This window comes from Chinchilla lanigera, unplaced genomic scaffold (assembly GCF_000276665.1).
Source record: "Chinchilla lanigera isolate Chin_1 unplaced genomic scaffold, ChiLan1.0 scaffold00164, whole genome shotgun sequence".
Taxonomy (NCBI): Eukaryota; Metazoa; Chordata; class Mammalia; order Rodentia; family Chinchillidae; genus Chinchilla; species Chinchilla lanigera.
In genome coordinates, this window is record NW_004955565.1 from 944617 (window position 1) to 963631 (window position 19015).

Here is a 19015-nt window from a genome sequence, read left to right on the forward strand (position 1 = left end):
TTTGTTCTCTTTCTGTTTTCCTTATATGTGAATTCACTGCTATGAATTTATTTATTGGTTCATTCTTATTTTGATAAAATATTCCTACAATAATTTCTTAAGAAAATTTGCCTCGCAAGTAATTTATGGAGCATTCTCATGTCTGGGAATGTCTTTTTAGTTATTGATGGTGTAGATGAATATAGAATTAAGGATTAAAAACAGTTTCCTATCAGGACTGAGAAAGTGTTTTTCTGTTGTATTCTTGCTTCTAGTTTTGCCATTGAGCATTTGAAGCCATTCTGATTCCTGAGCCATTGTGTATGGATTGTATCTTTACCCTCCGTGTACTCTTAATCCCACTTCTGAAAGCCTAAAAATCTTTTCCTTGTCCACAGTGATTTTAAATTGAGCAGTGGTGTGTATATGGATATGGGTTATTTTGCTGAGTACTTCAAAGGTCTTTTAAATTGGACTAGTCATGATTTAAGCTCTTGGAAATTTTCTTCAGTGATTCTGTTAAGGTACCCCAATATTTTCTATTATTTTTGCTCTGCTTTCCAGGAGGTTTTCTCAACATTATTGCAAATCCTTTTATTAAACAAACACATGAAGAACTCTAAAACTTATTAAGTTTTAGAGTTCTTCATGTGTTTGTTTTTTAAGAGCCTTTTCTGTTTTATGAAAGTTCTGTTTTTGTTTAATGGTTGTAACGTCTTTCTGAAGATATTAGTGGCAATTTGAAGTGGGTTTTTTTTGTATAATGTTTCCTCTAAGTTGCTCTTTCTGTTTTGGCCTGTTTTCCAAACAAAGAGAGTTTTCCAAAAGTTTGAGGAGCCTTGGTTATCTAATCAGCATAAGGAACAGAACAGTGGTTTTCAACTGGGAGCTCCTTTGCCCCCAGGAAACTTTTGGCAGCATCTAGAGACATTTGTGGTGGTCAAATCTAGAGGGTACTGCTATTTGCCGCTAGTGGATCCAATGCATATTTTAAACCCTCCTACACACACACACACACACACACACACACACACACACACATATAACCACACAGAATTTAACTGGGTCAAAATGCTAATAGTGCTCAGGTTGGAAACCCTGAAGCAGAGAGACTGAAAGCAGAGAGACTCAAAGCAGAGCTCTGAAGGTACAACTATAACTTGGGAGCTGTGGGTTTTTCTGGAGGGAGAACCTATCTGAGCAATCTGAGGAACCTTGTGTAATAATCTTTACATTTGTCCTGCGGAGCTGGTCAGTTACCCAAAAGAAGTCTTTTCACTTCTGCCTGAAGGGTAAAGAAATGTCTTCCAGTATTCCCTGTTAGGGAAAAGGGGACTAAGAATGTCAGTATTCTATATGTATGTGACCTCGTATTTGCCTTAGTTTTCATATAGTACCCATTTTCTTAATGGCCTTGTCTCTCTGGTTCTGAGACCCTGTTTTACCCCTGCTGGAGAATGAATCTCCAGAGGGTAGGAAAAGAGCAGTTACTCATAGTATGGAGGAGAGGAGAAATCCAATGTGTGTGTAACAAATTTCATTCAAACCTTGTTATTTTAACCCTACCCTTTCTTTACTTCTAGTTCCACACTTATCTGATGGTAACAGTTCATGAGCTTCTTGAGGATTCTGTAGTATAAATGTGTATGTTTCCAAATGGGTTTTTTTTATTTTCTCTTTGCAGGTCAACTTTGCTAAATATTGTTAAGTTACCATCATTCCATCTGCTGTCTTGCCTCTCAAATTTAATGATTACTGTTGTCTTTTCATTCTCCTAGTTCTTTTTAAAGACCCTTTTAATATAATTTTAGTGGGGTTTAGGGAGGGAAGTAAATTAAATGCACTATGCTCAATCTATCCTATTATTCTGAAAGCCAGCACACTAGTATAATTTGTACCATGATTTTATTTACTTCTATGTATATATTTACCTTCAATATCAGAATTATTACCTAGACCGGTGATGGCAAACCTTTTAGAACTTTCAATGACACAAACAGCCTGTTGTGACATGAGTGCCATAGGCTCACCACCACTGACATAGAGTATCCTCAGGAGATATTATAACAATACTCACATAACATATTCTGGTTTAACTGACCTTTTTCTTAAAAACATGGACTTCTATAGGCAGCCATCTGCCTCATGTAGAACATTGTCTTACAATCTCAGTCAATTTTAGTATTTTTAAGGAGTTGAATAAAGAATATATTCAATCAAATCTGAAATGCTTTAAGTTATTATTCCATTTGGATCAACACCCTGGTCATAATTAGCACAAATATGGGAAAGATAGTATTTTATGATGATGGCTTACAACCTCTGTCAATATTTTCCCATGTAAATACTTAATAATTGACTGTACCATAGATTTTTTAAAAATTAATAATGAAAGGTCAAGCATTGGATACAGGCCAGACTGAAACCTTCGTCTTCTGAATTTTTGTCCTTCCCTAAACTGTCATCCAACTGTAATTAATAAGTGTAGTCTCATAGATGTGTTATACATACTTTAGTACCCCTTTCTGAGGGGAGAACATGCCAACTTTTAAATATTTCTGCTGAATTTCATGTGGATTAAATCACAAAAAAACTCACACTACATTTGCATGTCTTTTTAAGGTATTAAATTTAGTTCACTTTTTTTAGTCTGATGGATGTCATTAAGGGACAGACCCTTAAAATGATTTACTTGTGATTTGTCTTCAGATCTTAAATGATTAATACATCTACTCATTTTCTTTGCCTCATTATAATATTAGCTGAAAGAATTAGGGATTTAATTTTTTTTATTTTAAAGATAAAAGGAGGGAAACATTAACAGACATACAACATTTTACATCATATCACAAGCACAATACAGACAATACAGAGTTACAAACAAAGTGGGAGGGAATTAACAATGGTGGTTGTATTACATACTGATATCTTCAAAGTGGCTTCTCATGAAAACAGATATAGACATGCAATACTGGTCAACCAAAGACTCATTGACAGTTTCTTTCAGCATAGAAATAGAAGACAGAAGAACAACCATGTTAACTATCCTGTATATACATACATACAAAATTTCTCCTTCTTTCCCTTCTCTTTTCCCACAAGGGATTTAATTTTTTATTCACAGATTTTTCTAAATTTTGTGGTTTGTTACTCCCTTTTCTCTCCATTCTGTCTCTTAATTTTACTCTACTAATAGGGTGAGAGCAGAAGCTATTCTTTCTTTCTCACCTTTGTTTAAGCAGGGAAAAGTAAAGAATTGACTCTATTGACCATGAACAATCCCACATACAGATCTTGGAAAATTTCCAAAATGATGTAGTGAATCGAAGCATACTACACAAAGGTATATATAAATAGAATCCCAAGTGTTTATATGTGGACAAAAGCCAATTACATTAAGCATTTCCTGAAATTGCTTGCTATTGTCAGGATAAATAATCACAAATAAGACATCTAGGTTGAGAATAAAAGCATTTGTGGAAATCCTGTCTCACATTTTTACGTCGTCACAGAGGAAAATCTTTGAATGGTTTTGAGTGATTATTGAAAAGGCCCTCTTTCTATAGGGTTCTGAAAGGTGCATAATTACCCTCTCTTTTCTTTCCAGGTTAGCTTTGATAGGTTGCTTGAAGAAAGAGACATGAAGCTGTGGTGTAATTGAAGTCCTCATAATGGCATTCAAATGATCATGGAGGAATCTTTAAGTTTAGGTTAAATTTGTTTGCTTATCCTCTGACTGATAAAAGAAAAGACAGATTTTAAAGCAAACAGGATCACAAGTGTCCCAATGTAAATGAAGAATTTTTCCCATATGCTGAATGAGTACATGTATCCACGTATACTCTTTGTACCTCTCAAAGCCAGCGAAGGTGTTCTTTAATCTGTCCCCCACCGACAGGTGAAAAATACATACATGTATGTTTCTGTATTTAATGATTTAAAGCATACGTCAAACAAACTACTATAGTATATTGTTATTGTATTATGTTAGTACTTAATTCAAGCATGAACAAATCTATCTTTGGATTATCTTGTATTCTGATATTTATTTGATAATCACAAAAAACTGTATTTGTGTATGAGGGGATGTGTGTGTGTTGCCTGGGCATGAGCATTGCTATTTTTAAAATCATCTCAGCAACTTCTACTATGTGGCTACTATTGAGAGATTGAGAAATCACCAATTTAGATTGAGGAGAGAACTGTGTGTAAGCAAATAGCTGGAGCACTTACTCTGCTGATGGAATTACTTCCTTTTTTGTCTTTTTGAGACAGGGTCTCTCTATGCAGTTCAGGCTGGCCTTGAGCTCATTTTGTAGCCCAGGCTGGTAACTTGGAACAATCCTCCTGCCACAGCCTCCAAAGTGCTGGGATTACAGGTGTGCGCCACCATGTGATTTTAGTGGAGTGTAGTGAGGTTGTTGAAGACCAAATCATTCGGGGCTTTCTCTTTATGAAGTGCCCATTAAGACTTTTGCTCAGATTTTATTGGATTATGTTCTTTTCCTTATTCTATTTAGGAACTGCTTAACAAAGAATGGGAGAAGCAAGTTTTTCAGTAAACACAACAAAGATGGTAGTAACTTAAATTAGGGTATGGAACCTGAGAAGAAGTGGGCAGGTTTGAGAGATATTTGAGATCAACTCAGTAGGGCTTGTTACCAAAGATTAGGTAAGTGGTGGGAAAGATGAGAAGAAGGTGTAAAGAATGATTTTATTTTCTGGTTTGAAAGAAGAAAATTCTAGATACTACCATTACTATGGACTTATTTCGTTTAAGATGTTGATAATCTGTATAGAATAGTACAGTGATTATTTGCCTCTTTAGGATTTTAAAAATGATTTTCAATTGCAAATTTAATTATCCCCAGCTTCTATTTTCTGTTTTAATTATATTTTTAAATGATTATCTCATGAATCATAGGAAATATGTTGAAAATCGTATTACTTAAATTTTATTTTGAAAACTATACCCTATCAGGCATCTGAAAAAGAATGGCTTGGTGACTATATAGTACAGGTATAATAGATAATGAAACAGTAAGATGCTAATAACAAAGAGGAACAAATAATAAAAATTAATGACTTAAAATTGACTTTTTGTTTTTTAGGGGTCCCTTCAGTGTTGTACGACGATGTATCAACAGAGAAACTGGGCAACAATTTGCTGTAAAAATTGTTGATGTAGCCAAGTTCACATCAAGTCCAGGGTTAAGTACAGAAGGTAAGAGATGGATTTCAAGTAAGTTATTTGATGTCTGGCTTTATTTCATCTCCAAAATCCATTTACCAACCTAAACCTCATCTGGGGGTGGGGAAGCAGAGGGTATGATATAGTGGGACGTGGGTGGAGACAGTTTAAACTCCATTTTGGTTTCCTAGAATTCTAAAAGATAGCATTTGAAAGAGTAATTTATAGAGTTAGAAAGTTATCTATAATTGTTATGGGCCTATATTTTTTGGACTAGAAAAAAAGTGAAATCTGGACATGGTTTTTGAGAATCTAATTTGAGTGCTATAGTGTGAGACATGGTATGAGAAGGGAGGGAAAATAATTGCAAAGCTGGTAACTGCAGATTCAGAAGAAGCTCTCAGCTCTGTCCAATTACATAACCTTTAAGATTATGATCTAGTAGAACTAAAAGATTCATATATCAGATTTGGTTTAAGTCACATATAGTACATGTGCAAAAATTTTAAAAATCAGTACTGTTAGAATTTGCAGGACTAAAAATTTTGTTGGAAGACAGTATGGGTAATCATATTTATATGTATAAATATTTATAAACATTGCAGTCATTTTAAGTTACTTATTTTTTAGATTTTAAGCCATAGTTTTATGTAACCACAATTCATATTTCAGATGGGATAATTATTGTTACTTTTTAAAATTAGCTTGCCATTTAACTTTAGCCTTTTCCATAGTCCAGTCAAATGGACTTCTTTAGTCCTTTTATTTTTAATCCCAAGACAAGTACAGTTGAAGGTTTAGATTATAAACCCTAAGAGAGAGTAGCCTATTTAAGTTTTATCCAGCTCACATACTGTGAGCTCTAGTTAATCTGTCCCTGTCAATATTTTTTCAGGATCTTTATTTTTAAATATTTTGTGACCCTTTGAATTATTATTATCAATATGATGATTATAAAAGATTCTTAGAAGTTGCTATTTGCAAAGAATCACTAACTGATTTTATTTTGTGCTTTAATCTTTTAAATTTTTATGGTAAATTTTAGAAACTAATGATTTCATAGTCTGAAATTGGCTGTTAACTGCTTTTAAATATAAATTATTTTATAAATTTAAAAGTTATTGTTAAGCAGACTTTATAGCTAAGCCATATTTCATAAACTTTTTTTTTTTGCAATGCTAGGGTTCAAACCCAGGGTTTCAAGCACACTAGGCAAGCACTATTTCCTTAAACTTCTTACTGCCTTTAAGTTTAATATACTCTGATTTTTCTATATCTCAGTTATCTAATGAAAATAACCTATACAAGTACCAAGGTTTTTTATACAAGCCTAATTCATTAAATAAATAGATGTTTTAAAACTTTTTTTAAAGGATCTAATACTGATTATAATCTTAGTAATATGCTAATTTAGAATCCTAAGTGTTAAATCAGTTATTCAATTACTTATATTAAATTGATGAAATATAAACTAGATCCTCTTAAGCATTGTTACACATAATTAAAATTAATATTCATGGCTTATTATTTAACCCAAAATTAACATCAGAGGTTTGATTTATCTCATCACTGTATCTAATTCTATATCTCTCCATGCTAAAGACAAATTTTAAGGAGACATTTAATTATGTTTTCATTTGGCAGAGGTGGTTTATTGACAGATCTCTTCAGCCAGATCCCTGGAGCTATAGACAAAGAACATGAGACTGAGTCTCTGATTATTGTCATTTAGGGAGTCAAACTGTAAACTTCAAAAAAGGAGAAGACTTGGCATATAATCCATATCCCTGGGTTTAAATCCTGCCTTTACTTAATATAATAGATGAGAGCCTGTCACTAAAGTTGTAGCTCATTCCTTCATTGCTTTGGCAATAGAAATGTCTTCAAATCCTGCCCTCAAGGCAAGACCTGGCCATTCCATTGATCTTTTATACTCTTAGGCCTCTTTGGATGTGATGGAATCCTGTATTCTTTTTATATCTATCCTATAAGGTAGGGCTACAACTTACAAATTTTAAACAGTATTCAATTGAATTCTTGGTATTACTCATGGACTTACCTGATTCTGATCAGAATTCAGAGGTATTCAAGTGATGAAAATATACAAGTGGCTTTTCATGTTTAGTACACCAAACTATAGCTTTTCTATTCTTCTTCAGCATCGTGACTCATTCTAAATTAACCAGGAAACAGAAACAAAATTTTATCTCTACCATCTCCACCTATTTTTTTTTTGCAGTGGAATTCCTATATCCTCTATTGCCTGTGATTATATTAGCTTACTTTATTCTGACTTAGACGCATTTCTATAGGGTATATAATACATGGAAAAAATACTAAATCATTTTATTACCTAAAATCTCTGTGAACAGTACCCTCCTCATATATCCCTTCCCAACTTCTTTCAACTCTTTTCCAGTCACTACAGACAAAGCATTTTATCTCCTCTGCTCTTCCAGTCTAGTCACAAATTTTTAGACTGCAGAAATGACCTATTTCATGGAAAACTGTAGCAAGAGTTACTATATTAAGAAGAAACAAATTTTGAAGTAAAATTAAACAAAATATAAAAGAATCCTTAAATTCAAACAAGAATATCTAGCCAGGCCTGGTGGCCCACGCCTGTAATCCCTGCACTTGGGAGGCTGAGGCAGGAGGGAGGATCGTTGTAAGTTCGAGACCAGCCTGGGCTACAAAGTGAGTTCAAGGCAAGCCTGAACTACATAGCAAGACCCTGTCTCAAAGAAAAAAAAAAAAAAAGAATATCTAGAAATACCCATTTATTTCATGATTTGCATTGTGGTTTATTTGATCCTTATCATTACCTCAATATTTTTACTGTTTTATAAATGCATTTGTATTCAAATACTTTGAGTGAAATAGGTCTCATAAAGGGTGACCTAAGAACCTACCATGTGCTGTTTATTTGGATAGGTCATTAAAATACACAGACATATAAAAAGAGTACCTAGCCTTAAGAAATACAGTCTAATATACCTCCATCATTGTTTATCTCGTGGGTTTTTTTTTTTTAGAAAAAAGGTGATAAATTCAAAATCATTCATAAATTAACTTTTGAAATAAAATATTTTTATTAGTTGTAGATAATCTACAGATGTTTTAACATTTTAATTTGCACTGCCCTAAAAAAGATGAGATATTATTTGAAAATTTTTGCCATCAAAACATTAATTTTCTTCACCAGGTATGGGTATGTTTAACTTTCGAGCTCCAGTGTATCAAATAATCTTGTGAAATAGTGACTAGATTTTCATATGTATTTTCTTCTCCCTAGAAAGAGTGTCCACAGATTTTATTGGATTCCTTAAAACACACATTATTCCTAAATTATTTAGCATTTCTTCTGTCACGTGTATGAAAATGTGAAATTGATACTTAGGAACATGAGATGAATAAGAAGTGTTTATTAAATAAAAGCTGTATGAATTCATATTAGGATAGTACTGCTAATAAAACAATATTTTCATATATATATACATATATATCTTGCATTAATGAAATTCCTAGATTATTATATTGAAGTTTTAATTAATATACTTTTTGTCTCTTACCCTGCTGAACCTAATTAGACTTTTTGTTTGAGAAGTAAGTATCAAAATTTATTTAGGCAAATTAGGAAATTAAAAGTAAAAGAAAATACAATGGATAGAATTGGAAAGTGACTCACCAAAGTTCGGAGTTCTTGATAGGACTCAGTACTTTATGGCTTTACTGTAAAAGTCCAAAAATAGAATTTATATTTTAGAATATGTTGTTTTCTAGACAGAGCATAGGCTGGGTTCCAATTTACTTAGTCCTGAAGAATAACTCACTCTCAGAAGTCCCAGGATAGTGGGTAATATCAGCAAAATTAGAGGAATGAGGTCTTTACACAATCCTCACCTCCATAAAAGAATGAAAAAACTGACAAAAATATCACTCTCAACACAGGAAGTTTCACATGTATGTACATGTATCGTGTGCATGTGTATGTGTGTGTGTGTGTGTGTGTGTGTGTGTGTGTGTGTGTGTGTTGCTGGAGATAAACCCAAGGGCTTCGTGCATGCTCAGCAAGTACTCTACCATTGAGCTACATTCCTAGCTCTCCTCCCAATTTTTTGAAGTATAGCTTGACTATATTGATCAGACTGTCCTCATCCTTGTGAAACTTTTGCTTCAACTTCCTGAGTAGCTGGGATTGCAAGTGTGCACCACCATGCCTGGTAACCCAGGAAGAATTTTTTTTTTTTTATTTTAAAGATAAAAGGAGGGAAACATTAACAGACATACAACATTTTACAACATATCACAAGCACAATACAGACAATACAGAGTTACAAACAAAGTGGTAGGGAATTAACAATGGTGGTTGTATTACATATTGATATCTTCAAAGTGGCTTCTCATGAAAACAGATATAAACATGCAATACTGGTCAACCAAAGACTCATTGACAGTTTCCCAGGAAGAATTTATTCAAGAAAAAAAAAGTTGATCCTTGGTAAGAATATGTGTTTCACAGTATCATAACTTGCTCCCCACCCCGCCACACACACACACACTCCTGCAGCTCCTTGAAAAGCTTAAAAACAAACAGTTCCTGATCATGGTGAAAACCAGCAGCCTGGCAGCTACCAGAAAAATCAGAACAGGATTGGAATGCCCTAAAAACCTCATTTCCAAAATATTGTTATTTTTTTACTTCTCTAGTAGTTCCCTAGAAGACCCTACTTGCAGGGATTTCCTTATTTACCCTGACTCAGACATCATGCACTATAAAAACTTTTACTCCAGGAGGATTTGACAAAAATTTTATAGGTAGTTATTTAATTTCATTGCTGTTTGAGGTGATAGATAACAGTTGGGGCTAACCAAAAGCTTAAAAGCAAAAACTGAGGCTTTCAGAAAGGTACAACAAATTCCTAGAAATCAAGAACATCATGCATATGTGTATGGCTGTGCACATGTTCACAAAAGATCAGAGAAAGCCTGAAGCACCCACCTCTGGCGGACTTTGAGGTTTTACAAGCAAGAAATGAATGGTAAAGCAGAGATGCCAACTTTCTGCCTGAGTGTTGAAGGTGTGCCTCATATATACACAATGCCAAACAAAAGAAGAATTCAGATTTTACAAAATCTCCCCCCAAAATCACTAGATATTAATAAACATGAGCAAATAACAGTAGCAGCAACAATAGCATCCTAGAGAAAGGCACATGCTGATGATTAGAAATGATATATAGTATTTAAAACATCCAGTTTTCAAGAAAAAAACTCATGAAGCATGCATACAAAAAGCAAGAAAATATGCCTTATGCACAGTGGGGTAAAATAATCAATAGAAATTGTCCCTGAGCAAACTTAGAAGCTGTACTTAGTAGAAAAAGAGTTTAAAGTTAGCTATTTTAGATATGGTCAAAGAAATGAAGGAAACATCTCTAAAAAAGAAAGGGAGAAGTGAGAACAGTGTCATGCCAAACATAAAATAGCAATAATTAGATAGTAACTATAAAACAAAAGGGAGAAGGAACAGATAAGAAGTTCTAGAATTGAAAAAATGCAATAACCAAAATGAAAAATTTACTAGATGGTGTCAGCAACAGAACTGAGCAGAAGATAGAAATAATTAGAATTCACAGATTTGAACATACATTCATCAAGATTATTTGCTCTAAGAAATACAAAAGTAAGCAAAATAAAGAGAAACTTCTGGTAAACATCAAGGCATATCCACATAATACATAATAGAAATACTAGAAGAAAAGGAAAAAAAGGAGCAAAAAGAATATTTGAGGAAATAATGTCCCAGAAGGTCAACAGTGTCCAAACAGGATAAATCAAAAGTCATATCATAACCAAACTGTAAAAAGCTTCGGACAATAGAGTCTCATGAAAGTAGCAGGAGAGAAACAACTCATTACATAAGAGAGTGCCTTCCTTAACATTAACAGTAGATTTCTCCTCGACAACCATCAAGACTAGAAAGCAATGGAATAACATTAAAGTACTGAAAGGAAAAGATTGGGTATGAAGGATAAATTAAGACATTCTCAGGTAAATGAAATAGAGAAAATTTGTCACTAGCTAACCTGCCCTATAAGAAGTAATCAGAGTAGTATTATAAATTTTTTCTCCTAATCTAAATAACTGCAGAAAGCATCAATTACAAATCTGTGTTGATGAGCATAGTGTGTACAGTGAACTAGATATACAGTGAACAAGTTGGTTGTATTCCAAGGATGCAAGAATGGCTTAACATCTGTAAATCAACAGATGTAATACATTACATATGATTCTAAAAGTCATATGGTCATCTCAATTAATGCAGAAAAAAACCTGCAACAAAATTCAGCATCCCTTCACGATTTAAAAAAAAAATTCTGGAGAAATTTAAGTATTGAAGGATTGTACCTCAATATGATAAAAGCCATATATGACAAACTCACAGTAAACATCATTCTGAATGGGGAAAAATGAAAAGCATTTCCTCCAAAGCCATGAACAAGGCAAGGATATGTACTCTAACTATTCCTAGTCAATATAACTCTTGAAAGTTTAGCTAGAACAAGAAGGCAAGAGAAATAAGAGATACAAATAGAAAAGAAAGAAGTCAAATTATCCTCTTTCCAGACAATATGTTCTTCTGCTTAGAAGACCCTAAAGACCGCATCAAAATATTCTAGAACTGCTAAATAAATTCAGCAAAGTTGCAGGGTATAAAATCAAAATGTAAATAGCAATAGCTTTTCTATGTACCAATAATCGACTAGCTGAGAAAGAAATCAGGAAAACAGTTCCATTCACAATAGCTTTAAAAATTAAAATACTTAGGGAATCAATCATACCAACTAAGGAGGTAAAAGACCAAAGAAAGGAATTGAAGAAGACACTGCAAGATGGAAAGACCTCCCATGGTCCTGGATTGGCAGAATAAAGCCTGGTAAAATGTCCGTATTGCCAAAAATGAACTACAAATTCAATATATTCCCCATTAAAATACCAATAACATTCTTCACAAAATTAGAAAAATATCCTAAAATTCATGTAGAAACACAAAAGAGCCAGAATAACCACAGCAATCCTAAGCAAAATGAGCAAAGCTGGGTACATTGCAATACCTGACTTCAAATTATACTACAAAACCATACTAATAACAATAGCATGGTACTATGACAAAAATAGCTGCACAGATAAATGGAACAGAATAGAGAAGACAGGAACAAAGTCTGAAACTGCAACTGATTCTGAACAAAGTATAACAAGCCAAAAGTGTACCATAAAGAAAAGACAGTCTCTTTGACAGATTGTGTTGGAAAAACTGAATATCCACTTGTAAAAGATTGAGACTAGATCCTTCTCACCTTGTAAACAAATCAATTCAAGATGGATCAAAGACCAAGGTGTAAGATCTGAAAATTTAAAAACTGCAAAAAGAAACATGGGGGTAACACTTAAAGCCATAGACACCGGCAAAGATTTCCTGAATAGAATTCCAGTACCAAAGGAAGTAATAGCAAGAATCAACATATGGGACTACATCAAGTTATAAAGACAGGGTGGGTGTGAAAATGATCAAAATATGTTATGTGCATGTATGAATCTGCCAAAATAAAACCTATTAATCTGTGTAACCTGTATGTGCTAATAAAAAAGATATGAAACAAAAATAAAGTTATAAAATGGACAGCAGTCAAATAACCATCTCAATATACACAGAGAAAGCATTTTAACAAAATCTAATACTCTTTCATAATAAAAACACTCAACAAACTATGAGTAAAAGTTAACTTCTTCAAAACATTTTTAAAGGCATCCAAAAAAACTAATGCTGACTTCATATCAAATGTTTTAAGATAATGTTTTCCTCTTAAGATGAGGAATAACATTATGATGTCTGTTCTTGGTACTTTTAGTAGTCAATCTTGCACTGGAAATTTTAGCCAAGGCAGTTATGTAAGGTATAGATATAAAAAATATCTAAATTGGAAAGGAACAAATTAAACTATTTGGAGAAAACATAGTTGTATATATAGAATATCCTAAAAAATCCACAAAATACTATAAGATGTAGTAAGTAAGCTTAGCAAGGTTGCAGCGTATAAAATTAATATACAAAAATAAGTCATATTTAAATATACTGACATGAAAAATTTTAAGGTAAAATTAAGAAAACAGTTCCATCACCATAACACTAAAGAGGGTAAGATACTTAGGGATATATCTAATCAAGAAAGTATGAGACTTGTAACCTGAAAACTGTAAAGTAAATTATAAGACCTCCCATGTTCATTGATCAGAAGACTTAATATTATTGACACATAAAACCCAAATGGAGAGGCTGGGGATTTAGCTCAGCGGCACGGTGCCTGCCTGGCAAGCGCAAGGTCGTGAGTTTGATTCCCGGTCCCAGAAACACCCCCCGCAAAAAAAAAAAAAAAAAAAAAAAAAAATGGAAACCAGAGTTTCTGAATAACTACAATAGTCCTAAAAAGGTTGCAGGAGTCATATTCCCCAGTCCAAAATTTTATACAAAGCTTCATTTATATGTTTAGTATTGGACAGGTATAAACTGATGAAATTGAATTAAGAGACTCCTAAAAAACTCATACATTTGTTTTGAGGTTTTTTTTGACGCAAGGTTTTGCTGTTATCCAAGCTGGTCTCAAACTCCTGAGCTTGAAGAATCCTCCTACCTCAGCCTCCTGAATGACTGAGACTATAATCACATGCCACTGTGCCCAAAAAATCCATACATTTAAAGTTGAATAATTTTCAACAGTGGTGCCAAGACAATTCAACAGGGAGAGAGTACTTTATACAAAACAGTGGCAGTGGGACAACTGAATTTTAATATTCAAAAACATGAACTTGGACCCTTATTTCACACCACATACAAAAATTAAAGTAGGTCAAAGATTCAAGTATATGAGTTAAAATGATGGAACTTAGAATAAAACAACCACAAATCTTCATTGAGCACTGGTTTCTTAAATATGAAACCTAACGTACAAGCAACCAAAGTAAACATCAATAAATTGAACTTTTGTGCTTCAAAGGACACCATCAAGAAGGTGAAAAGATGAGACACAGAATTAGGGAAAATATTTGCAGATATCTGATAAGATTCTGATATCGCAGTCATACAAGTAACTCTTGAAAGTCAACAATACATAAAAAAGAGAACCCAGTTTAAAATGATAATAAATTGGAATAGATATTTCTTTAAAGAATTTTTAAAGTGATCAACAAATATGGAATGATGCTCAACATCATGAGTTATGAGGAAAATGCAAATACAAATCATAACAAGATGCCACTTGACACTCACTAGAAAATCTATAGTGAAAAAGACAACCATTTGTTGGCAAGGAAATAGAGAATTTGGAACTCTTGTTTATTGCTGTTGAGAATCAAAAATGGTGTAGCTGTTGTGGAAAAGTTTGGCAGTCCTCAAAAGGTGAATTTAGTGTACCATACAACCTAGCTATTATGTTCCTAGGTATATATCCAAAGTGAGTGAAAGTATACATTCACATAAAAACTGGTACATGAATGTTTATAGCAGCATTGTTTATAGTAGTCAAATAGTGCAAACAAAACCAAATATCCATAATCTGACTAATGGCTAAACAAAGTGGTCTATTACATAAAATAGAATGAAGTTACCTGTAAGTTTGTAGATGTCCCTTGTCAATATGAGGAAGGTGCTCTCAATTCTTTTTAAAGAATAAAAGTATGCAATGCTTGGCTCATTAAACGTTTAAAATTGAGTTGATGTAATCTATCATATCAACAAGCTAAAGAAGAAAAATCATTTGATCATATCAGTAGATGTACAAAAGATATTTCACTTGCATTCATGGTAAAAAAAAAAAAAAAAAAAAAAACTTCCAGCAAACTAGGAATTGAGAGCAGCTTCCTCATATTGACAAGGGACATCTACAAACTCACAGGTAACTTCATGCTTAATGGTGAAAAACTAGACGCTTTTCACTTACAGTTGGGAATAAGGTAAAGATATACTTGATTACCACTCAAATTCAATATTCTATTGGAAGTTCTAGCTAATGCAATAAGACAGGATAAATAAACAAAAACTATATAGACTGGCAAGGAAGAAAATTCAACTTTGTCCTTAGACAGCATGATTGTCTATGTAGTAAATTCCAATGAATCAAAACAACTAAATACTAAGAAGTGATTATAGCAAGGATGGTTACAATGTTAATATACAAATGCTGATGAATTTCCTATATACCAGCACTGAACAGTTGAAATTTGAAAGTAAAAATACAAACCCATTGCATTAACATAAAAAACCCTGAAATACTTTGGTATAAGCTTAACAATATAGGTAAAGGATTAACCCAAAGAAACTTCAAAACACAGATGAAGAAATTTTAAAATTCTAGCAGAGATACTTTGTGTTCATGGATAGGAAGACTTGGTGTTAAGGGTGAGTTCTTCTCAACTTCATCTAGATTCATTTCCATTCTAAATCATAATTCAGCAAATTACTTTTATTAGTATGTTGACAAACTGCTTCTAAAGTTTATATAGAATGGCAAAAGATACAGAATTGATACCATATTATTCCAGAAAAACAAAGTTGGAGGACTGCCATTACATGACTTCAGTACTTAATTAGAAACCACAGTAGTCATGAAAATGCATTACTGGTGAAAGAATAAACAAATAGATCAGTAGAATAAAACAGAAACCCAGAAATAGATCCTCACAAATGTAGCCAATTGATCTTTGACAAAGTAGCAGAGGCAATCCAATGGAAAAAAGATACTCTTTTCAACAAATGGTGCTGGAACAGTTGGACATCCACATGAAAAACAATGAATCCAGACACAGACCTTACTTCTTTCAGAAAAGCTTAGTAATAATGCTTTTCCCCTCAGAAGCAGAATAAGGCAAGATTGTCCACAGTGCCTGTTCTTATTCAACGTATTACCAGAAACCATAACAATAAGGCAAGAAAAGTTAATGTAATTTATACATAGAAAAGTAGGAAATGAAACTGTCCTTATTTGCAGATGACATGACAGTTTGTACAAAACTCCCAAGGATTCTATTTTTAAAATCTAGAAATAGTTCATAAAGGATATGAGGATGTATCAAAATTAATTATATTCTTACAAAACAAAATGAATGCTTAGATTTAAATCCCACACAATATATACAAACCTGAAATGTTGAAAACTACAAAACTGCTGAAAGAAGTCAAGATTAAATAAATGGAGATATGTACTCTATTCATAGATTGAATACTCACCATAGGAAAGACATTTCTCCTTAAATTTGTCTCTGGGTTTGACACAGTTTCAGTCAAAATTCCATAAAGATTTTTTGGTAAGTAAAAACGTATATTCTAAGATATTTGGGGATAGAAAAAGAACAAAAATAGCTAAAATATTTTTCAAAAGCCATTAATCCACGTATATGTATATAAATTAATGCAGTGTGGTACTGGCACAGGGATAAACAGATCGATGGAACAGATTTCCCAGAAGTAGCTCCACACAAGTACAGACAACTGATTTTTGACAAATGTTCAAACCTAATTCAATGAAGAATAATGCTTTTAAGTAAACAGCAGTGGAACAATTGGGATATCCATAGGCTAAAACTGAACCTCAAACAAAAACTTACATCCTGAATAAAAATATACTCAAAATGAATCATAGATTTCAGTGTAAAAGAAACTTAGATAACTTTTAAAATAAAATATATCAGAAAATCATTGATACCTAAAACTAATTGAAGAATTGTCAAATGCGATGCCAAATTCACAATTCATACATTAAAAATAACATGAAAATTTAATGGGCAAAAGACATGACTGTTTTTCTAAAAAGTACTATTCAAGTTCTATCCAAACACACAAAAATATGTTCATTATCATCCATTAGGGGAATCAAAACCACAAGGAAATATCACTATACACTTATTGGAACAGTTACAGTAAAAATAATGATAATAGCATTTTCTGGCAAGGATGCAGAGATAATGGATCTTTCATACATTGCTGGTAGAAATATAAAGTGGTATAGTAACTAAGGAAAATAGTATGTTTAAAATACTAAATACATACATGCCATACAACCCAGCAATTACATTCAATGGAAGTGTACATCCCAGAGAAATAAAAACTTAAATTCACTCTAGGTTTTAGACCTGTAATCAAGTTTTCATAGCATTTCTATACATAAGAGGTAAAATTCAGAAAGTACTAAAATACCCTACAGTGCATTAATGGTAAAATAAACAAATGGAACATCCCTACGATAAAAAAAAAAAATCCATTGATACGTGCAACAACTTGAATGGATCTCCAGGAATTACATTAAAATATCTATCTCTATATGTCATATACTGTGTGATTTCCTTCGTAATTTTCAAAATGATAAAAATGTAGAACTGGAGAGCAGATTGTGAATTTATGGACCTTGTAAAGTTAGGGTAAGAATCCTGAGATAAGAGTGGGTGTAATGACTATAAATAGGGTTAACAGGTGGGGTCATTGTGGGAGATCTTTACGGAACAGTTCTGTTTTGATGTGACTCGAGAATTTACACATGATAATGAAATTTAATAACTCTACATAAATATATATATATATATATATGAGTGCATATGAAACTGATGAAATCAAAATAAGGTCTATCAGTTGTACTAAGGTCAGTTTATGCTATTGATATTGGACCTTGTTATATAAGATGGTACCACAGGGTGGAGAGACTAGCTTAGGGTACACAAAAGCTTTTTGTATTTTTCTAAATTTCTATAAATGTAAAGTTATTTTATTTTTTTGTCTTTTTTGAGACAGGGTCTCACGATGCAGTTCAGGCTGGCCTTGAGCTCACTTTGTAGCCCAGGCTGGTCTCGAACTTGCAGTGATCCTCCTGCCTCAGCCTCCCGAGTGCTGGGATTACAGGCGTGCACCACCATGCCTAGCTGTTCAGTTATTTTAAAATTTTATGTTTCTTTATGATCTATATGCTCTTTCTCAGAAGTAATAATTAGCTCACAAATATTTAGAAGAGATGGTAAAAATATTTTAACTATAGGTTTTGATTTCCAAATAATCCAGATTGTTTGTTGAGGCACATCCTAATTGATGTAACTGATAGCACTATCAAACATTGACATTTGATTTCTTTGGGAAATATGAATATTTGATAACTTAATTTACAAAAGGAAATTATACTAATTTCATGGAATAATTACTTACCCAATAAATCTGTATCTCCTCCTTTTGCATGTAGAAGTATGACAAAACCTTTTATTTTTCAGGTGCATTTTCTTAGTGTTATCATTTCTTCTACTATGAACTATAGTTGATATAGTAATCTAGCAAGTGTTAAGGCTTTAAGGGTTATACTTTTGTTTAATTTCATCGTATAAAATATATAGTATGACTTCTAAGCAATTTGGTCGTGTATTAATTATTAAGACCTGATCACGGGTTTAATAATCAAACTCTAACCTATAAATTCAATATTTGAAAGGGAAAGATCCATTCTTTCAAATATTAATGAATTATTCTTTATGCACAACATCATATGTATGTGAAACTTTATTAAGTCATCAGATAATCGTTTCTGAGCATTGGCATTATTAATCATAGATTCTTAAGGATGATGAAGTCCTTAAACATAGCTAATATATGATAAAAATCATATTGCTTAAAAGTAGTTCTATCTGGAAAACTGAAAGGATTTTATTACTACATGAAATCTTTGAGCCAAACTGCTGGGGACCAGCTTGTAGTTAGTGGTATAATTTTCAGCAAAACACCTATTTTTCACAGTACCAATTATAATATCTGTTTAG

The 19015-nt window shown here is 32.8% G+C and overlaps 1 protein-coding gene across 1 annotated transcript in view; it reads left to right on the forward strand.

Annotated features, from left to right (window-relative positions):
* The window catches only part of Cask (calcium/calmodulin-dependent serine protein kinase (MAGUK family)), a gene marked incomplete in the record, with an annotated part of 363168 nt that overhangs the window by 65057 nt on the left and 279096 nt on the right, over positions 1-19015 (forward strand). Inside the window, 1 exon segment of the mRNA XM_005413251.2 lies at positions 5091-5203. Coding sequence (XP_005413308.1) covers positions 5091-5203 — 113 coding nt within the window.